Source organism: Papaver somniferum, chromosome 8 (genome assembly GCF_003573695.1).
Source record: "Papaver somniferum cultivar HN1 chromosome 8, ASM357369v1, whole genome shotgun sequence".
Taxonomy (NCBI): domain Eukaryota; kingdom Viridiplantae; phylum Streptophyta; class Magnoliopsida; order Ranunculales; family Papaveraceae; genus Papaver; species Papaver somniferum.
Window position 1 is genome coordinate 146,885,447 of NC_039365.1, and position 22,562 is coordinate 146,908,008.

The 22,562-nt window shown below is 38.0% G+C and overlaps 2 protein-coding genes across 2 annotated transcripts; one reads left to right on the top strand and one right to left on the bottom strand.

Annotated features, from left to right (window-relative positions):
- The first annotated feature begins 1,461 nt into the window (after positions 1-1,461).
- On the top strand, positions 1,462-7,838 carry LOC113303396 (lysine-specific demethylase JMJ25-like). Its single transcript, XM_026552428.1, has 12 exons — positions 1,462-2,923; positions 3,026-3,147; positions 3,260-3,359; positions 3,442-3,583; positions 3,786-3,849; positions 3,945-4,710; positions 4,886-5,215; positions 5,341-5,955; positions 6,378-6,450; positions 6,546-6,631; positions 6,731-6,850; positions 7,209-7,838. Exons 1-12 carry the CDS (start codon positions 1,580-1,582, stop codon positions 7,278-7,280), a joined length of 3,834 nt encoding a protein of 1,277 aa, XP_026408213.1. The 5' UTR covers positions 1,462-1,579; the 3' UTR covers positions 7,281-7,838.
- Positions 7,839-8,305: 467 nt separating this feature from the next.
- LOC113306161 (putative F-box/FBD/LRR-repeat protein At1g78760) lies at positions 8,306-10,129 on the bottom strand. Its single transcript, XM_026555133.1, has 3 exons — positions 9,122-10,129; positions 8,820-8,984; positions 8,306-8,602 (listed from the first exon to the last, which is right to left on the bottom strand). Exons 1-3 carry the CDS (start codon positions 10,127-10,129, stop codon positions 8,306-8,308), a joined length of 1,470 nt encoding a protein of 489 aa, XP_026410918.1.
- Positions 10,130-22,562: the final 12,433 nt, after the last annotated feature.

Below are 22,562 nucleotides of genomic sequence, written 5' to 3' on the forward strand. Positions count from 1 at the left end.
AACAGTTTGACATGAAATTTCATGAAATTTCAAGCCGAACCTAGTCACAGATAGAGATGCATAGGGGTTCGGCGTATTCGATAATCATAATATGTGTCGAACCTAGCACATTAACGAGGTTCGGCTATTACGATATTCTCAATATGTGCCGAACCAATAACAATATTTTAACCCAAAAAATAACAGATTGATGTTCGGCTCATACGATTTTCGAAATATAAGCCGAACCGGTAATTATTTTTTTTCCGAGCTATTCAGGATGTTGTTCGGCTTACTATGAAACTTTCATATAGGCCGAACTAGTGTCTAGCAAACAGTTCGGCACATGCAGTAAACAGATTCAGTAAGCCGAGCCGTTCATCAATTGGTAGATTCGGCTCATAGATGTGAGCCGAACCTCAACCTGTTTCGTCGAACCATGATTCAAAAAACCTAACTTTTGATAATTGAGAGCTGTAGAAGTGAGATTAAGTATAGGATATAAGTGTACCTGTGTATTAGAAGCATTGGGTTCCTCATCAATGTCTTCATCATCAGGATTTGGCTCATAAAATCATCATCTTGAGTTTGTGTTTGAGTTTGAGTGGGTGTAAAATCATTCTCATAATCTAAGAAATCAGCCATTTCTGGATCATTGTTGTAGTTGATATGTATTTTCCTAGGTTTTTTAGATGAATGATGACCCTCCTCGTCCTCCATTGAATCAAGAATTAGAATTTTCTCACTTTCTCCTTCTCTTTCTCTCCTTCTTAACCAAACCAAAACTTTGATTTTTTTTTCCTCAAAATTTTCATCTAAACAACTCTTATAATTCTGAAAATTATTTTAATCACTAAATAAAATATTTAATCACCAATCAAGATTATTAACACTAATACGTAAAGGGCAGATTTGCCATTAAAATTTTTTTAGGTTAAGGGATTATCTGATTTTGCTATTTCACAACCTTTTTTATCTTCATTCAATATGTTTTGGAAGATTCTGGTATGACAAAAATTATAGATCATTCGCATGGCCTATTTTGCTGAAAAGGTCCCATCATGATTCGTGACCTCATATGGCGATGACAACTAAAATGGCAACATTTCTTTTTTCACTGTTATCTAGGCAAACGTCTTACTGCGGTGATAAATAAAAAAAAGAAAAAATATATTTACTGCTTGAACCGACTTGCAAATCACGCCAGCCAGACATTTACTTTTGACGCAAAACTCTGAGCGCACAGTCAACTACTCAGAAACGAGCACCTTATAGCAGCAATCAATTTGGAATCTAGGGAGAAAACAACCTACTGCCCCGCTGAGGTGTTAAGCAACTGCGACTCCACCTGCAATCCTGCGATATGGCAGGACAGGAGGGTTATTTTCGTCGTCTACTTTAGAAATGACGGCCTTTTGTTAGCGTCTAGGAAATGCACCTTTCGTTTGCTATATTTGGCGGGAGAGAGAGAGAGAGAAAAATTATTAGAAATACCAGCCTTGTTTTCTGTTTTCTACACCCACTGGAAACACACTATTTGCACTTTTGCAGAGAGAAAGAGAGACTGAGAGGAAGGTGGTTTTTCAAATTAATTTCTGCCATGAGAGGCGGTGGTGGTGGTACTGAGATAATTTTTGTTCCGGAAGATGAACTTCGCTGCAATGTAAGATGTAACGATTGGCGGTGTAAGAATTGGAGGATTCATGGAAAGGCAACTTGTCAATACCACTATCTTAGACGTTTTGAAATGGAAATGGCAAAGAAGAAGAAGAAGAAGGAGTTGATGTTAAAATCTCAACAGTTGAGTGGGAAAAATTGTTTGGATTTGGTTACTGTCATAGCAGATGAAGAAGAAGAAGAAGAGGGTAGATTGAAAAGAAATAAGGGTTTTATGCAAGGAAATAGAGAAATTGTTGAACAGAGTGAGGAAAAACTGAAGGTTTATAGTTTGACAGAGGAAAGGAGTAGAAGAGGAAACGATTTAGGCAGGTTCGTTACTGTTAAATCAGAGAAGAAAGAGGATGAATCGAAAAGTAATAAGGGTTTTATGGAAGGAGATGGAGAAATTGTCAAACAGGGTGAGGAGGCATTGAAGGTTTATAGCTTGACAGGGAAAAGGAGTAGAAGAAGAACAGATTTGAGTGGGTTTGTTGCTGTTAAATCAGAGGAAGAAGATAAAGAGATTGTGAAACAGAGTGAGGAAAAATGGAATGTTTATAGAAGAAGAAGAACGGATTTTAGTGGGTTTGTTACTGTTAAATCAGAGAAAGAAGAAGATGAACCGAAAAGTAGTAAGGGTTTTATGAAAGGAGATAGAGAAATCGTGAAATTGAATACTTATAGTTTGCCTCAGAAAAGGAGTAGAAAGAGAAAGGACTTTAGTGGGTTCGTTTCTGATTATGTAGATGAAGAAGAAGAAGAAGATGAAAAGAAATGTAAAATTGGTTCAATGGAAGGAAATAGAAAACCAGAGAAGAAAAATATTGAGTGTAAAGTCAAGATTGATGTGATTGAGAATAAAAAGATGAAGAAAGAAGTAGATAGTGATAATGAGAAAGAGTATCATCCTTACAGGAAGAATTATTTGAAGATGATTGAAAAGAAGAGAAGTAGATATGATGAGGAGGAAGAAGAGGAGCAGAATGAGAATCTCAACAGTGTAATTAAGAAGATGAAGATGAGGGGAAAGGGTGAAATTCATGAGATTAAGGGTTTAGGAAAAAGACAGAAGGTGGAATGCATTGATTTAGAAGATTCAGATGCAGGGCGGAGGGAGGAGAGAAAAGAGAAGGATTGTGCTACTGGAACTGCAGCTACAAGTACAAGCAGAAGCAGAAGCAGAAGCAGAAGAAGACCACCTCCACAATCTTCTTCTTGTTCTTTACAAAGGGTTTCAAAGGATGAGCGAAGAAAGATGTCTGTGGCAATACCAAAGAAGAACAAGGTGAGCTTGTTTTCCATTTATATTTTGATTTACAATTTACAGCCTTCATTTGCTGTGATTTTCTGTTTTTGAGATTACAATTTTTTTGTTGTCAATAAATAGGGGAAAGAAGAGGAGTTGTTCTTAAGATGTCACCAATGTATTGGTATGAAATGCAAAGGGGAAATTGTTTGTTGCAAAAACTGTAAAGCTAAACAGTATTGTTTGGCGTGCATTCGTCGTTGGTAAGATTCAATAGAGAAGCTGTTTCGATTTCTCATTGTTCATTAAATACATATGTTGGTGATTTAATATGAACTAGTTCATGTTTTTGTGTTGTTTTTTCATGATGCACAGGTATCCTCGGCATACAGCTGAATCCATTGCAGAGTCTTGCCCATTTTGTCGTGGAAGCTGCAATTGCAAGCCATGCTTGCGTTTGTGCAAAGTGTCTAAGGTTGATATTTTTGTACTTGCTGCTGGCTTTCTTAAAGTTACCACTTGACCTTCTTCAGTTTATGAGTTCCATCAATGTGCAGAATTTGAAGAGCCAGGGAATGAAGATGGAGGCAGAAGAGAGACTTGAATACTGTCAGTATTTGTTACATGCTCTTTTACCAGTCTTGAATCGAATCCACGAAGACCAAGCAATGGAAAAGGAGCTCGAGGCGAAGATTCAAGGTGCCCAGCTTAATCTTGTTCATCACTGTCCGTTTTTGAGTTAAGCAATATGTTTCTTTACTTAGAATAGATATTCTCCACGGAGCAAAGTAATATATGTTGGTAAGTGCTGGTTGTATGTTCATATGAAGGGTTCGCTTGGGATATGCATTTCCTTATCATTTATTATATTTTCTTCCAAGTAACTAGTCTATTTGAGCAGGAATATCACTTTCGGAGTTGGACATAGAACAGACTATTTGTTACCCGGACGAACGTTTCTACTGGTAAGGAATCCCCAGCTTGTGTTGTATTATAATTTTCGTTGCGTTTAATATATTGCGTATAAACAGACTAAATTTTACCCATGTCAAATGAACAGCAACAACTGCAAAACTTCGATCGTCGACCTCTACAGAAGCTGTTCAAAGTGTTCTTATGATCTATGCCTAAGTTGTTGTCGGGAGATACGTGACGGTTCTTTACAAAGAAGCGAGGAAGTAATTATGAAGTTTACTGACAGAGGGAAGCTTTATCTACATGGTGGGGCGCCTTTACCAGTTTTGGAGGATGTTCCAGGGTCGTCAAGGGTTAAACGTGGTTCTGAAGCTATTGCCGTGAATGCACAGAATCATGTCAAACTAAAACCTAAGTGGAAAGCGGGGAGTAATGGTAGTATTCCTTGCTCATCTGAAGAAGAGGAGGCGTGCGGTTCTGGTCATTTAGAGCTAAAGTGCATTCTTCCAGAAAATTGGGTTTCGGAGTTGAAGCGTAGAGCTGAAGAAATGGCACTGAAATATGAACTCTGGGATATGCTTGCAACTCGTACACAGCGGTGTTCCTGTTTCAACTCTGTTGGCAATATTGACTTGGACAAGAATAATTTGAGGAGGTCAGCTTATCGTGAAGATTCTGATGACAATTATCTATATTGTCCAATAGCCAGAGAAATTCGGCATGGGGACATGCACCACTTTCAAAAACACTGGATCAAAGGTGAACCTGTAATTGTGCGGAACGTTGTGGATTTTACAACTGGTTTGAGCTGGGAGCCAATGGTTATGTGGCGTGCACTCCGCAAAGTTAATAATTCCAAGAGTTCACCGTACTTGGCGCTGAAGGCCATTGATTGCCTGGATTGGTGTGAGGTTTGTTTTGTTACTTTATGGATCTTGCCAGTTTTTTGAATTAGAATATAAGATTGCTAAGTTTCTAAAGGTTGAAACCTAAGTAATCAGAAAACAGTTCTATTAAGTTCAATCTTTAACTTTCTACTTTCATGTATGACATTATAAGCTTACCTAATGCATTTCTGGCGTGCAGGTGGAGATTAATATACACCAATTTTTCAAAGGCTATTCAGAAGGTCGAAGTCATTTCAATTCATGGCCTGAGATGCTAAAACTGAAGGACTGGCCGCCATCTAATTTATTTGAGGAACTTTTGCCACGCCATGGTGCTGAATTCATCAGTTCCTTGCCATATCAGGAGTATACCAACCCGAAAAGTGGATTTCTTAATCTAGCTACAAAATTGCCAGAGGAAGCCTTGAGGCCGGACTTGGGGCCAAAGACATATATTGCATATGGGAATGGCAAAGAACTTGGCCGTGGTGACTCTGTAACAAAACTTCACTGTGATTTATCTGATGCGGTATGCTTTTTTTTATCAGTTTGCTAATTGTGGCTCTTATATTCATTCTTTGTCCTTTACCAGTGTATCCCAGTCCAAACATTAGGAAGAATTTTGGTGATCAGTGTTTATTGCTTCTGGCGCAGGTGAACATTTTGATGCATACTGAGGAAGTCTCTCTTAATGCGCGGCAAATTTCTACTATAGAGGCTTTGAAAAAGGTGCACAGGGCTCAAGATGAAAAAGAACTTTTTCTAAATCCTCTAATGAAAAGGCAGGTTGATGTCAAGCACTTGTCGTCAGCTGTCAGGAACGGTAACCCCGAGCCAGTAGCAACAAAAGTGATGACTACTCATGAAGAGTCAATTTTTGAAGTATGTATTAAAACTGAAGTTCACAATCTTGCTACACTGGAGGCAGCGGATTCACATCTCTTACAACCCACACAGTCGAATAAAAGAGATGTGTGTTTGGTACATGCTACGCATGATGGTAACATGCTGGATGTCGGTGTTCAGAATGTTGGAAGTCTTATGGTTGCGGAAGCTAAAGCTCAAATAGACGAAACACATGGGGAAATCAAGGTCAACGAAAACGACTATAAGTGGGATGAAGAACAGAATAACATTGATGTCTGGGAGAAGAGTAATGGTGGTGCTCTCTGGGATATCTTTCGTAGACAAGATGTTCCAAAACTTCAGGAATATCTTAAAAAACACTCTAGAGAATTCAGGAACATTTATTGTTCTCCAGTAGAGCAGGTATTTACAATTCCATAACAATTAACAAGCTGTATATCTAATGCAAACCTATCTTAATTTCATTGTAGACGATACGTAATATTGCAGACATGAGTACTATGAGTAGGATAAGATTAGATTGTGCCTCAAACGCTTGGCACATGAATTTTATAAAAAAAATTATGCTTCACATGGTGCACCTAATTTCTTGATTGTACGCCTCAATCACCTGATGAAAAGTTAATTAGCTTGAGCTGTGTGGTTTCAGCTGGTGGAGTTTTCCGCAATGTAGTTTGAGGTTGTTTTTCTAATGTTTACTGTTGTACAGTTTTTACATGCCTTAGCCTAATTGACTAACTACATACTCTACTTCGCCAACAATTGTCAAGTGAATGCTATCCACATTGTCTGTTGCAACTCATCAGTTTTTCTTAATGTTACAGGTGATTCACCCGGTGCATGACCAGACTTTTTATCTGACTGCAAAGCATAAGAGGAAACTCAAGGAGGAATTTGGTTGGTTATCAAATTAGATACTCTTGCTGTGAATTTCATAACTTTGTAGTACTTTCCATGTATTCATAACGAAGGGGCGTCTGGGTTTGGTGTAGGTATTGAACCTTGGACTTTTGTACAAGAACTTGGGGAAGCAGTGTTCATTCCAGCAGGCTGCCCGCATCAAGTAAGAAATCTCAAGGTATGTAGCAACTTTCCAGATTTATATTTCTGATACCAATGGGAATGTGGAGTTTCTTACCATCTTGTGTTCATAATCATTTCTGGTTTAACTCTGCAGTCGTGCATAAAGGTTGCAGTCGATTTTGTCTCCCCAGAAAATGTTCAAGAGTGCGCCAGGTTGACTCAAGAATTCCGCTTACTGCCTAAGAACCATAGGGCCAAGGAAGACAAACTGGAGGTACGTTTTTTGAGCATATCCAGATATGGTTCAGCATAGCTGTCGTATGTTATTTTTGTTCCTTGATTGTTTCAAAACAGTACAAAAACAAATGCGGGTACACTTACATTCGGTTTCTGTCAGTCTTTTATAGTGCTCACCAAGATTTCGTATTTATCTCTGCTATTTTGGTAGGCTTTTTAAGCTGTATGATTTTGTGTCCCTAAGTCAGAAATCCAGTAATGCCCCTAAAGAATACATGCTAATTCGAACACAGAGACTAGTGCATTTTGGAAATCAGTGTTGATGTCGCATTTTACGTTTCTTTCTCTTCGTTAACAATTTGTTTAATGAGTCGACCTTACCTTTCTCTAAACAGATAAAGAAGATGATCCTCCACACTATAAACAAAGTTGTGAAGGATCTGGAAGAACATATGGTGAGATCATGAAACTGGCCATGATGAAGTAGGTCCGCAAGCTAGCCCACGCACATGAAGTCGGTTTCAATATAGGCATTCATTTCAGTTGTACTTGAGCTATGCCTTCCAGGTTACAGGACTCTGAAGAAAACTCAAACCTATCTACATCAAAAACAGAATCCTCTCACATTTGAAGCTGTCATTGTGAAGCGAGGAACAAATTGGTAATTTGGCTACTGGTTTGGTGTTTTGGTTGTACACAGCTGCTGTGGAAAGGTGGCCATCAAATGGTGTAAATAACTTGCATACCACCACAATAGTGTCAACAGTAGGCTCCCAATCAAGTTCTTGTAAATATTTTCTTAGGTCAAGTTACAGTTTTCGTGAGAAAGTCTGTCTCTGCAGCAAATCCTCCTGCTTGTTACTAACAATTTTTCGTGGTAGTCGTGAGGTTATGGGTGTTTTGTCACTAACAGTTTCTCATTCCAGATTTGAATCCAATACATAGAGAAGTAGAAAGATTGATAGTGAAAAGAGGCATAATTTTGTACATGAATATTTTCAGTCAGAGGCAATGTAGACAGTGGAATAATGACATTTACGCATTGTTTTAGAGTCTGGATTTTGCACATTTAGCATGCCCCTGCACTTATGCCTTGGAGCACCTTCTGCAGAAAATTGATGGAAAGAATGTATTTGCAGCACAAAGGAACTCCACAACTGTTCGCGAACGAAGCAAAATAAGAAATAAACCTCAAGGACCTCAACTATGACAACAATATAAACATGGCCTAGATTTATCATAGCCAATTGCAATCACTTAGTAATATAGAAACAAAATGGAACAGAATGAAAAATCAAGGTTAAAAGATTCAGAAGAACCTGTTTGAGCAGCATAGTAGTAGCTGCATTGTCTATCGACTCTAAGCAACAAAATCTTCAGGAGATAAATCTTAATAACAATTAGAACCAAAAAAAAAAAAACAAACTGGGGAGCAAGTACATGGACCTGTCAGGTCTAGCCTCTTACTTTAATCATCGTTATAAAAACGGACTTAACTCTTCTCCGGTGGTTTAACAAAGTTTATTTGCATACTTGGAGAAGCTACTTCAAACTTTTTTAGATTCTCTACAAATTCACTTAATCGTCTCCCTCTATCAGGTGCATCACTAGACCCAAAGAACAAATTCACTTCCTCCAAAACCGTTGAGTTTTTTGTTAAAAATCTCAGAAATTTGACTACATTATCACATGCTTCCACCTCTTTGATCTCGACATACTTGAGGTGAGAAAACGTGCACCCCAATAAGAATTCCTCTTCCCAATCAACTCCAACTTCTGCTAAATTCGACTGTATCCAGACAATAACAAGCAAATGATTGATCAAGTAACAAAAAACAAATAGTTCAACATCAGTACAAAATAAAGAAAAGACACATTGATGGCAATTTCCATATACACTCTAGACGATTTGTGCAGCATTCAACTTGTAATGGAACTTAGAAGTGTAGAACTGGTATCAAGACACTCTCAGCAAACAAAGTAGGGTGAGTTTGATAAATTGTTACCTCCAAGGATTTAAGTTTAAGAGCTGTTATAGCAGGAGATATATTGAGTAAGTATGCTATTGAACGCAAACAGCCTCTTGTAAACCTTACTTCCAGCTTCAGAATTTCCAAGTTACACAATCGAGGAGGTTGACCGTTTAATATGCCAGGAGCTTGTAAGAGAACCTTGAGAAAAGTAAAATTTGTATAAAAAAATGAAGCAAAATCCAGCAAGTCTAAGTAGAGTAAATCAAATCTATTACAGGAAGATAAACTAGGCATAAAGTTGATGCATGTAAAAAAAAGGAATCACACATGCATACGTCGAGGAACCCAAATGACAGAGTAAGCTGTTGCACGCTATGAACTGCTCCTAAAACTTTCATCATGCGCTTGGCAAAAACTTCTTTTTCCACAGCGGACAGCTCAGAATAAGTTTGTGCAGTTTCATTTGCTTCGTTTTCTTTTAATCTCATATTAACATGAGCCGCGACTAGAGAGGAAAAGTTTTCCAAGGAAAAATCTTGTGTCAGGAAGCCAGTGCACCTTAAGCCTTTCACTTTTGGACCAGATATCTTGGTATTATAAGTCAAAAATTGATCCGCCGAACACCGATGTGTATGACGATTGTCCATTAGAATACAAGTTTGAAGGCTGTGAGAACCAACAATGACATTCCATTGAGTGTTCGTTTGTATATCGCACTCTTGTATGATTACTGATTCCAGAAGTGGACAACTTGAGAAAAGCCTTTGCAACTCCGAACTGGAGATTGAAATTCCATCCAGCCACAGTGTTCTGATTTCGGGCAAGCTCGTTGACTCCGGTAGAATAATAGTTGTATACTCACCCAACATCATACTCAGACTCTTCAATGTTTTACAATTAAGGAGTTGTCGAGGAATCTTATATCCCGAGTTCATGTAGTATCCTACATCCATATATAGGCTTTGAATATTACCTTTCACGGCTTCAAGGATCCATCTATTGAAATTCTCTTCAAAAATATGATTATGCATAACAAATCCTAACTTGATCATCTCTATATTAGAGTACTCGTCACGGCGATTGAAAACTTTGTTGACGATACCTATAAACCTATCCCGTAGCCCATCTATAGCATGATCAATCTCTTCTTCTTCCAAAAATGCAGTTTTCTCTTCTAAAAATTCACTCCAACTTAATGTTATACTACGGATAGACATCCAGACCTTTAGCCATCTTTTCGCCAAAACACTAGTTCGTACTGCATGTTTCATATCAACAAAAGAAAGAATCTCATGCAGAATATTGTCTGGTAATCTACTGATTATATCCGCTTCTTCTTCCATGTTATATGGATCTCTTCAAAAAAAAAAAAAAAAAACCTAAACTAAAAAACTTAATAAACCATGTTCTTGTTATTCAAAGATTGTAAAAAGAGATTACCTGTGTTTATGGAACTCCATCAGATGTCGGATGAGGATGGGTAACTTAAGAATGAACAATCTGTGCTCAAATGAAAAGCAAAATATTGCATGCTGAATATAATTTTTCTTTTACTATTGTCAAAATCCAATACATACACATTAAGAACGTGGTACTATGTTTCAAACACAAATAAGCACGTGACTGGAGATTTTAAGCTTTGAAAAAACTTATGCTGAGCCCTATTATCCTGCAAACTTAATCAGTTACCTTGAATATAGTGCATTTAATTCAATTAACCTAAATCAGTTGCAAGATCGTGGGGGAAATGACATTTAAAAGGAAAAACTCAGTTGCAAGGTCGTGGGGGGAATAAGATATTTTGAAGGAAATTGAGTTATTTACCTTTTATATTGGATCGTTGGTTGGGAAGGATTGGATCACAAGTATAACTTAGATTTTATACAAAGAAGCTGATGACAGATTTTTTTTTTTTTTTTTCTTTTTCAGGTTTCGTGCAAACCGCCCGTAATGGATGTTGTTTGGAAAAAACGCGTTTCAGTCCGGGAATCCGATTTGACCGGCCAAACTATACGGGACCCCGATAGTTTGCTACTGTGGGCGAATAATTCTTTGGGAATCCAATTTGACCGGCAAAAACTAGACAACACCCTTTAGTTACTTTTCTAGTTTGGGAACTAGTGTGTTTATTGGGCCGGCCGAGTGGAAGGCCCGAAGGGTCTGAAAGGAGAGAGTTCCTTTTATGATCATGTTTTTGTCAAATGAAACCTAACAAAATTGTTCAATTACATAAAAAGCTTCCGTCCGGAAAATTTTGGTTACTTTTAAATAAATAACTATTTAAATAAGATAAATACCCAAAAACATAAAAAAGGACAAAATAAAATAAATAAATAAAATAAATTTAAAACCCTAAAAACAAGTCCGCGTCGGCGGCGCAAAAAATTGATGTGATTTGTAGATAGTGGTAAAAGTGGTTCGATTCTCAGATTTGTGAAGGATATTAATTAGACTTAAATTCTAATATTAAAATAGAAAACTCACTAAAAATTATAGCAAACTCAATCAAAGATGATATCAATACTAAAAGAAACACTGAGCCTAAGATTCTACTATTTTCCAAGTTCAAAGTGATTAAACAATACTTATATTTATGCAATTTTCTTGTTTAATTTGATTCTAAAATATTGCAACAAGTAGATTTTCAAAAGTAATAATTGTAAATACCAAGTATGAAGCATCAAAAGTCTTAAAACTAAGCACACTCCATCAAAATAGATCACAATCACTCAAATAAAAATCATATTCAATAATAGTTCAAGGCAAATAACCATATAATTATTGCAAATAAAAAGATAAAATAGAATATACCACTTTTTGTTGGAAAATAACTTCCTCTATCGCCTCAGCAATGGGGTTTAGCTCCTCATATTAATCATGATCTCAAAATATGTGTTTGTTGCTCAAAAGATGATTAAAAGAGTGAAAAGTAATAACACAGACTGTTTGCAACAGTGTATTGGTGTTGCAAAATAGTTGTTACAATGGAACTGTTACAGAAAAACTGTTGCTTTGTCGCTGATTTTAAGACCCTAGAATACGACTGCCCTGCACAGCTTAATGTTCTTCAGCGGTTAAACAACGACACTGTTCTGCGAATGTTTCCTGTGCGTCAGTGTTCTTCGTGTTCTTCCTCTTCAGCAGAAGCAACAGCAGAAACAGAGTTTGGTAAAGCTCTGATTTCTTCTTCTCTGGCTCTCCTTAGATTCCCAAACTGTCGACACCTCTTCTATATGACCCAAGACATCTATTTATATCAAAAATACCGATTAAATCTCTCCCAAATCTTCCAAAATCTCTTTCCTTCTCTTCACGGCCAAGTTGCGGCAATTTCTTGTTTTAGAATTTCTACGCGTTTCTGAGCTTTCCTTTTTATTCTAAACTCTTCCTTAGATAGATACAAATCTTTGGGAAGGTTTACAGCACTTTAATCTCTCTAAAATTCCCTAAAACAGGTCACACACGTGACTTTCCATATTTTCTGTTGTGAGAAAAATCCGTCGATTGAGCCCAGTCTAATCGATTTAAACACCCATATCAGATTCCTAGACCCATAAGGAGTCTATCCTATGAAAATCAGAGGTTTAATCGACCTCAAACTCCTCCAAATCACGATTGCCAAAACTGTTCTTCATTGCACCTATTTTCCCGCCAAAACCTGGTTTTTGAAATGTTGAAGATGGTTGCCCCTTATCCAGAGTAGGGGTGCGATTAACAACTGCCTGAAAATGGGATTCCCATTAGTAATTAGGTTATCCCTTATCCAAAGTGAGAGTCCGAATAACAAATGTCCTCCGGGTGCTTTCCGACAACTTTTCGAGCCAATTTTTTCCAAAAATTTTTATTGGCCAAAAATACCAACAAATAAATAAAACACCATAATAAGTACAAAAATGAGCCCTAAAAATATATATAATCGTGACAAATGGGACACAAAAATGTGTCTATCAAATACCCCCAAACCTATTATTTGCTAGTCCTCGAGCAAAAATAAAATAGAAATAAAATCCTAACTCACTGTCGCAGGCATCGTCGATTGCATTTAGCGTATGCATTAAGACTTTAAACCCCTAGGTGTCCCTAGTGGCGGAGTGTTGTCTCTGGAGGGCTTACCAGAGGTATACCCACAAAACCTTTATACTCCAGACCCTAGCTATCTACACAGAACCTTGGAAGGCGCTAAAGAATCTCCTTGGTTGGCATACTTATTGACTATAGGAGGAAGTACCCTGATGCGAAATTCCAATTGTTGTACACGAGTTCGCACTCAAGCATACTAAAATTCATATGAAGTGACAGATCTCTACTCAGATAGTCGCACTATGGACATCAATATCCGGAGTCAAAACTAATCGCATGGATAGATCAAGAAGATGGATATAGAAAAACATAGATGGTTTTGATGTTTACTAGGTGAACGGTGTTTCTCATATCTATCTGAAGGCCTCCGCCAAAATGAACCTATCCTAATGGACTGGGATACCGGTCTGACTAATATCAACACACTGGCATATACAAGGGTGCCAGTGGTCGATAATCCTAACTCTAGGTCAACACAACTGGCATATACAAGGGTTCCAGTGGTCGACTTTATTGAATTTATTCCAGTTGGTCTGATGGTCTGGTCTCTTTTTTTTTTTTTTTTTGTATCTCAATCACTCTAATTCACCCTAACATTGGTAACAACTTGAATCGTAAGCCCCACCTAATCACTTAGAGAAACATAGTTTAAAAACAAAACAAAATAAAAACAGAAGTGAAAAGGACTCAACGAGATATGGTGAAACTATCATGTTATTTATAACACCTGAGCTCTGTGCTTTTATGAATAGACTCTTTAGATGTTGTCATCTAGTCAGATTGGTTCCTCAACTCCTACAACCAAAATGCTTCCATCCACTTAGATTGGTTAGTGTCGTCCTTAATAGGGATAAATTTCTAGGCTCTGGAGTTTATTTATTGCAACGAAAAGGTAACGAAAAGTTCTACCCCACCCCCAAACTTAAATCTAACATTGTCCTCAATGTTTCTAATCAAAGAACAATACCAAAAATATAAGTAACATGAAGAAATAGTAAGAGAGAAGTCGGAAAGATAGTACCTGGGTGAAGTGTAACCAAAAACCTAAAAAAATATTATACAACATACAAAATCGCCTCGATGGTCAATCAAGGTAAACAGGGTCCTCCAGAGGGACCTCCTCAACATCACCTGTAGGAAAAGGCTCTAAAAATGGCTTCAATCGCTGACCGTTAACCTTCGAAGAACTACTACCATCTGGTGTCTCAATCTCAACAGCGCCATGAGAAAAAACAGTACGGGCCACAAGGACCGGGTCCACCGAGAGCGCAAACTTCCCGGGGTTATAGATGCAAATGAGCGTCATACAGAAGAACTTTTGACCTGGAGAAATAACTTTCGTAAAATATTCATATCATGCACAAGTTTCATTTTGTTCTTATACTCCTTAGCACTATCGTATGCATCTCTACGAATCTCGTCCAACTCATTGAGCTGGAGCTTTCTTTGAGCTCCTGCCTTGTCAAGTGAAAAGTTTAAGTTCTTAATAGCCCAATAGGCTCGATGCTCTAACTCAACAGGCAGGTGACATGCCTTGCCAAACACTAAACGATAAGGTGACATTCCAATGGGTGTCTTAAACGCAGTACGGTAAGCCCATAAGGCATCAGTAAGCCTCGACGACCAGTCTTTCCTATTTGGATTAACTGTTTTCTCTAGAATACGTTTAATTTCCCTATTGGAAACCTCTACCTGACCACTAGTCTGAGGGTGATATGGGGTTGCTACTTTATGGGTAATACCGTATTGTTTCATTAAAAGAGAAACGGTCTATTACAAAAGTGTGAACCTCCATCACTAATTATAGCTCGCGGCGTACCAAAACGTGTAAGTATATTCTCTTTCAAAAACTGGACTACGACCCTGTGGTCATTCGTTTACACGGAACCGCCTCAACCCACTTAGACACATAGTCTACAGCACAAGTATGTAAAGATAACCAAACGAAATAGGAAATGGACCCATAAAATCAATGCCCCACACATCAAAGACCTCAATCACTAAAATAGGGTTCAAAGGCATCATATTTCTACGGGAAATGGTTCCTAACTTCTGGCAACGCTCACAAGAAACACAATGACTATGGGAATCTTTAAACAACGAAGGCCAGTAAAATCCACACTGCAAAATCTTAGCAGCAGTCTTCTTAGCACTAAAATGACCCCCACATGCATGTTCATGACAAAAGGAGATAATACTAGACTGGTCACTCTCAGATACACATCTCCTAATAATCTGGTCCGGACAATACTTAAACAGATAAGGATCGTCCCAAAAGAAATGCTTAACCTCGGCTAAAAACCTAGAACGATCTTGCTTACCCCAATGTTGAGGGGTTCGACCAGTAACAAGATAATTCACTATATTTGCATACCAAGGTGATTGGGAAACAGAGAACAATTGTTCATCAGGAAAGCTATCCCTTATAGGAAGGGAATCACTAGGGGAACTAACAACTAGCCTAGACAAGTGGTCTGCTACTACATTTTCTGCACCCTTTTTGTCTCTAATGTCTGGGGAAAATTCCTGTAACAATAGGATCCATCTAATCAATCTAGGTTTGGTATCCTTCTTAGATAAAAGGTATTTCAAAGCAGCATGATCTGTATAGATTATGATCTTAGAACCTAATAGGTAGGACCTAAACTTATCCAAGGCAAACACGATGGCTAAAAGTTCCTTCTCGGTAGTTGTGTAGTTCATTTGGGCATCATTCAGAGTTTTGCTAGCATAATAAATCACATGAAGTAATTTGTTTTCTCGTTGTCCTAAAACGACGCCTATAGCATAATCTGAAGAATCACACATAATCTCAAAGGGTAGGTTCCAGTTAGGTGCCTGGACTATCGGGGCAGTAGTGAGTAAAGTTTTAAGCTTCTCAAAAGCCTCTAAACAAGCATCATCAAAGACAAACTTAACATCTTTTGCAAGCAAATTGCAAAGAGGTCTAGAAATCAAGCTAAAATCCTTAATGAATCGACGGTAAAAACCTGCATGCCCTAGGAATGACCTAATATCTTTTACGGTTTTTGGGACCTGTAAAGTCTTAATAAGGTCAACTTTGGCTTTGTCTACCTCTATACCCTTTGAAGAGACGATGTGCCCTAATACAATTCCTGATTTAACCATGAAATGGCATTTTTCCCAATTAAGCACTAAATTTTTTTCCTTACACCTAGTCAACACTAATGTCAAATGATGCAAGCACTCATCGAAAGATGAACCAAACACTGAAAAATCATCCATAAAGACCTCTAAGAACCGTTCTACCCATATCAGAAAATATGCTCATACAACGCTGAAAAGTTGCAGGGGCATTACATAGCCCGAAAGGCATGCGTCTATACGCAAAGGTACCAAAGGGACAGGTAAAAGTGGTTTTCTCTTGGTCTTCTGGGGAATAACGATCTGATTATAACCGGAGTAGCCATCTAAGAAGCAATAGTGACTATGTCCAGCTAATCGCTCTAGCATTTGGTCGATAAAAGGAAGGGGAAAGTGATCCTTCCTTGTGACCTTGTTCAATTTCCTATAGTCAATACACACACGCCATCCCGTGGTCACTCGGGTTGGGATTAATTCATTATTATCATTCTGGACTACAGTGATACCTGATTTCTTGGGGACAACCTGAACAGGGCTGACCCACTTACTGTCTGAAATTGGGTAAATAATACCCGCATCTAACAACTTAAGCACCTCTTTTCGAACTACCTCTTTCATGTTAGGGTTCAGTCGACGTTGCATCTCCCTAGAAGGTTTGGAGTCTTCCTCTAAATGAATCTGATGCATACACACAGTAGGACTTATACCCTTAATGTCTGCTATAGTCCACCCTAAAGCTTCCTTATTGTCTTGAAGTACATTTACTAGCCTACTTTCCTGATCACTATCCAAATTGGAAGCTACAATCACAGGTAAAGTCTCAGATGGGCCTAAAAACACATACTTTAGAGTATCGGGTAGTGGTTTAAGGTCCAACTTTGGGGGCTCTTCTAAAGAAGGAATTAGGGTAGTCTCAGAAACTGGTAACGGTTCGAACCTAGCTTTCCATCTATCAGTGTCTAACACAGGGGTAGAATCTAATAGAGCATTCACCTGTTCAATAGTGCTATCGTCGTCAAAATCTAAACCAAAATGGGATAGACAACTTTCTAATGGGTCTTCAGACAAGATGTTTGGTAATGACTCCTGAACTAAGGCTTCTATCATGTTCACCTCCTCAACACATGTGTCATCTAGCTCATGAGGTTGCTTACTGACATTAAAAATGTTCATCTCCATAGTCATATTACCAAAAGATAAACTCATCACACCATTTCGACAGTTAATGATCGCATTAGACGTAGCTAAAAATGGGCGACCTAAAATCACAGGTATCTGGTTCTCTGGGTCAGGGACAGGTTGGGTATCTAGGACCACGAAATCCACTGGATAAATAAACTTGTCGACCTCAATAAGAACATCCTCGATAACACCTCGAGGGATTTTAACAGACCTATCAGCTAACTGCAGTGTCATCTGAGTAGGTTTCATTTCACCAAGTCCTAGCTGTAAGTATACATGGAATGGCAGTAAGTTCACACTGGCTCCTAAGTCAAGTAAACTTTTTCTACCCGGAAGTTACCTATTGTGCAAGCAATGGTAGGAGAACCTGGGTCTTTGTACTTTGGAGTTGTGGTGTTCTGAATGATTGAACTTACGTGACTAGCTAAAAACTTTCTTATGGACGCTAAGTTTTCGCTTTCGCGTACACATATCCTTAAGGAACTTGGCATAAGCAGGAATTTGCCTAATTGCATCTAATAAGGGAAGGTTTATGGTAACTTGCTTAAAAACCTCCACTATGTCATTAAAGTTCGATTCCTTCTTTGTTGGTACTAATAGCTGAGGAAATGGGGCTCTAGGCCTAAAATCAGACCTTTCAGGAACCGAATTCACATCATCAGAAACTTTATCAGTCTCTTCAGCTACTGGTCCTGAGAGGTGAGATCCTGAGGGGTGAACTACAGTATGTTCACTATCGGGCATGGTTACCTTATTGTCTACAACTCTACCACTTCTAAGGGTTCTAACAGCATTCAATTGATTCGATGGTTTTGCACCTAATTCATGAACTCCTCTAGGGTTGGGTTGTGTTTGACTAGGAAACTTACCTTTTTCTCTCAAAGAATCACTTATCAGACCAACCTGGGTTTTTAACTCGGAAATAGCCTGACTATTTTCTTGTCCTATCCTGTTACTAGCTTGTAGACTCTGTTCTACGGATAACTGGAATTTTGCAGTTTGCTGAGTTAACAAGGCGAGAGATTCCTCTAAACTTAGGATTTTCTTATCTGACTGATTCTGAAACTGAGCTAGTCCTGAAGGATTCTTAGTATAGCCAAAACCTGGGGGAGCATTAGAATTACTAAACTGACCTTGACTTTGGCCCTTAGACCACGAAAGGTTCGGATGGTTTCTCTCCAACCAGGATTATAGGTTTCTGAATATGGGTCAATCTTTTGACGGTTATCAAATCTAGTGTTTTATAAAGAGCATTGGCCTGCTCTTCAATATTCTGGCCTTCCCAAAAAGGCTCCACTCTACCACTAGTCTGGCCCACTTCTAAGGCTTCTAACCTTTTTGCTATAGCAACAATTTTGGCATCTGATTCATAGCCTCCTTCTACCCTATTAACGTTTCCTCTACTTAAAAGAATTGTTTTCTGGGGTGCCCTACTATTTTCCCATTGCTGTGTTTTTTCGGAGATTTCATTAATAAATTCCATCGCCGCATCAACAGTTTGGTTTTCAAATCCACCAGTGCATAGAGACTCAACCATGGTCGTTGTGGAATAATCTAAACCCTCATAAAGGATCTGAACTAGCCTAACCTTTTCTAAACCATGATGAGGACACTGGGATAATGAATCATTGAACCTTTCCAAATACCTATATAAAGATTCTCCCTCTTGTTGTGAAAATGTGCATAATTGCGTCCTAATAGACGATGTTTTGTGCCTAGGGAAAAACTTATTGAAAAAGGCAGATGTCAGTTGTTCATATGTCTCAATTGACTCGGAGTCCAAACTATACAGCCACGACTTGGCCTTATCTTTCAGGGGAAATGGGAATAACTTAAGTTTCAAAGCATCATCATCTAAGCCTCTAATTCTTAGAGTACTACAAATTTCCTCAAAATCCCTAACATGGTAATAAGGGTTTTCATTTTCTTTCCCTAAAAAGATTGGAAGCATCTGTAAGGTCCCAGGTTTCAGTTCATAGGGTGCCTCCGTTTCAGCTAACTTAATACACGAAGGACGGGTAGTCCTAGTTGGATTCAACAAAGCTTTCAAAGTTGCCATTTATGGCGCTATCAGAGCAACAAGGATTCTCTCCTCAGTCAAAGAACGTTCAAAAACAGACTCTTCAAAAGTCAGACTTTCTAGATTAAGGTAATCGAGACGCTTCGAACTACTAGGTTTCTCTTTAACAAATCTACCTAGTGCGTCTCTTTTACGTTCAGGCATACAATAGAATTTTCTAAATTGGAAGGGTAAGCAAACACAGATCAAGGCCGACTCAACCAAATCAAACCTATTGATTTATAGAAAACAAAAACCATGATGGCTCTACTTAAATTGTTTCTAGACCAGCTTCCAATCCTTCGAACGGGAATTCGTTACAATTTAAGCAAACCCCTCTGGAATCAATCCGAGTTAACGTAAGTTGAATAGAGGCGAGGGAAGATCGGTGGGGCTTTGATACCCAAGGCCTCACCGGTATTACAAGGCGGCGCAGTCACGTATTCAACTTACAGAAACCGTCAAGAACTTCGAAGTATGCTTAAAATAGTAACCAATATTTTTCGAATGACTTTCCTGTTAAGCTCGTTACCCTATCGGTCTCGTTCTAGTCAAAATTTTAGGCTTAGGTTCGCGTAGGTTACGTGTTCCTAAAGCGGGCAAGAAGAGAACGGTGATGAAATCCGAACCCTTATCTTGTATGGCCAGGCCTTGCCCTTTAGTAGAAAAATAAATGTCCATATTCAGTCCTCAACATATATGCATACGAAGGAGTCCAGTAACTCACTGACAGGGGATTCGCGAGTGTTTAGAATCTTACCTCCCGTTCCAGACGGAGGATGAATCTGTTGTAGTCGACTCGGGCCACTGACTCCGATGTCTAGTGTACGAACCCAAGGTGCAGAGACAATATCGTAACTGTCCTCCTTCTCTGCAAACAGTTTATATTTAAAGTACTCTTCCGTAGGGTAATAAAAAAAATAATGTCCCAAAGTCCAAAAAAAAAATAAAGAAAAATTACAAAAATAATAAACCCTAATACATTTCTTTTTTAAATAAAATAAACAAACCCTAAACTAAAATTGTCTAAAATAAAATTGTCTTCTTTTCTGTTCTTTTTGCTTTAATCTTTAGCTCCAAGTCTTTATGAAATCACCAAACTCCTTGGCTCAATTTTCTTTATGATCCAGAACCTGTAGACACAAGATAAATACCCAAAAACATAAAAAAGGACAAAAAAAATAAAATAAAAATAAAATAAATCTAAAACCCTAAAAACAAGTCCGCGTCGGCGGCGCCAAAAATTGTTGTGATTTGTAGATAGTGGTAAAAGTGGTTCGATTCTCAGACTTGTGAAGGATATTAATTAGACTTAAATTCTAATATTAAAATAGAAAACTCACTAAAAATTATAGCAAACTCAATCAAAGATGATATCAATACTAAAAGAAACACTGAGGCTAAGATTCCACTATTTTCCAAGTTCAAAGTGATTAAACAATACTTATATTTATGCAATTTTCTTGTTTAATTTGATTCTAAAATATTGCAACAAGCAGATTTTCAAAAGTAATAATTGTAAATACCAAGTATGAAGCATCAAAAGTCTTAAAACTAAGCATACTCCATCAAAATAGATCACAATCACTCAAATAAAAATCATATTCAATAATAGTTCAAGGCAAATAATCATATAAGTATTGCAAATAAAAAGATAAAATAGAATAGCTTCCTCTATCGCCTCAGCAATGGGGTTTAGCTCCTCATGTTAATCATGATCTCAACATATGTGTTTGTTGCTCAAAAGATGATTAAAAGAGTGAAAAGTAATAACACAGACTGTTTGCAACAGTGTATTGGTGTTGCAAAACAGCTGTTACAATGGAACTGTTACAGAAAAACTTTTGCTTTGTCGCTGATTTTAAGACCCTAAAATACGACTGCCCTGCACAGCTTAATGTTCTTCAGCTGTTAAACAACGACACTGTTCTGCGACTGTTTCTTGTGCGTCAATGTTCTTCGTGTTCTTCCTCTTCAGCAGCAGCAGCAGCAGAAACAGAGTTTGGTAAAGCTCTGATTTCTTCTTCTCTGGCTCTCCTTAGGTTCCCAAACTCTCGACACCTCTTCTATATAACTCAAGATATCTATTTATATCAAAAATACCGATTAAATCTCTCCCAAATCTCTTTCCTTCTCTTCACGGCCAAGTTCCGGCAATTTCTTGTTTTAGAATTTCTACGCGTTTCTGAGCTTTCCTTTTTATTCTAAACTCTTCCTTAGATAGATACAAATCTTTGGGAAGGTTTACAACGCTTTAATCTCTCTAAAATTCCCTAAAACAGGTCACACACGTGACTTTCCATATTTTCTGTTGTGAAAAAAATCCGTCGATTGAGCCAGTCAAATCGATTTAAACACCCATATCAGATTCCTAGACCCATAAGGAGTCTATCCTATGAAAATCAAAGGTTTAATCGACCTCAAACTCCTCCAAATCACGATTGCCAAAATTGTTCTTCACTGCACCTATTTTCCCGCCAAAACCTGGTTTTTGAAATGTTGAAGATGGTTGCCCCTTATCCAGAGTAGGGGTGCGATTAACAACTGTCTGGAAATGGGATGTCCCTTAGTAATTCGGTTACCCCTTATCCAAAGTGAGAGTCCGAATAGCAAATGTCCTCCGGGTGCTTTCCGACAACTTTTCGAGCCAATTTTTTCCAAAAATGTTTATTGGCCAAAAATACCTACAAATAAATAAAACACCATAATAAGTACAAAAATGAGCCCTAAAAATATATAGAATCGAGACAAATCGGACACAAAAATGTGTCTATTATTATATTTATTACTACTGAGTCTGTTGTTAGTAATTCATATGAGTGCCCAATCGAGTGTTGATTGGAGGAATGGGATTGTGACACGTGTGTGGCATCCATTGCGTCTTAGATAGGGTTATTGATTGGTATTTAATCTTGTAAGAGAAACTAATCTTTAGCTATCTGAAAATTAATGAAGTTTTACTTCTTTAATTGCGCTACTAAGCACAGATTTAGGCCTGAGTCTCGATTCAGGAGGTGATTCGTCACCATTTTTATCCAAATTTCACCCATCTGCTTGTATAATTGTTGTCACTATACAATATTTGGCATCATAGTCGTTTCATTCAGCTCAAATCGATTTTTTTTCATCATGACCTTAAAGGAAGTTGAAGCAGATGTAGAACACCTCAAGGGATCTTAGGATAAACTCACTACAAAGATGACGGACGTAAAGGGAGCCATCGATACTCTCAACAAGAAGTTCGACACTCTGCTAAAGTTTTTGGAGAAACCCCATCAGATTGGACCTCAATATGAAGTGAGTGATGCTCGTTATGCAAATATTAACACCCCACCGTTCTATCCTCACCA

Bases quoted from the DNA above. Each gene is read 5' to 3' on its own strand.
- LOC113306161 (XM_026555133.1), bottom strand. From the start codon at position 10,129: ATGGAAGAAGAAGCGGATATAATCAGTAGATTACCAGACAATATTCTG. The intron at 8,985-9,121 runs GTATGCATGTGT...ACTTTTCTCAAG, and splicing joins TGTCATTTGGGTTCCTCGAC to GTTCTCTTACAAGCTCCTGG. The intron at 8,603-8,819 runs GTAACAATTTAT...GTCTGGATACAG, and splicing joins TTAAACTTAAATCCTTGGAG to TCGAATTTAGCAGAAGTTGG.
- LOC113303396 (XM_026552428.1), top strand. From the start codon at position 1,580: ATGAGAGGCGGTGGTGGTGGTACTGAGATAATTTTTGTTCCGGAAGAT. The intron at 5,956-6,377 runs GTATTTACAATT...TTAATGTTACAG, and splicing joins ATTGTTCTCCAGTAGAGCAG to GTGATTCACCCGGTGCATGA. The intron at 6,451-6,545 runs GTTGGTTATCAA...GGTTTGGTGTAG, and splicing joins GAAACTCAAGGAGGAATTTG to GTATTGAACCTTGGACTTTT.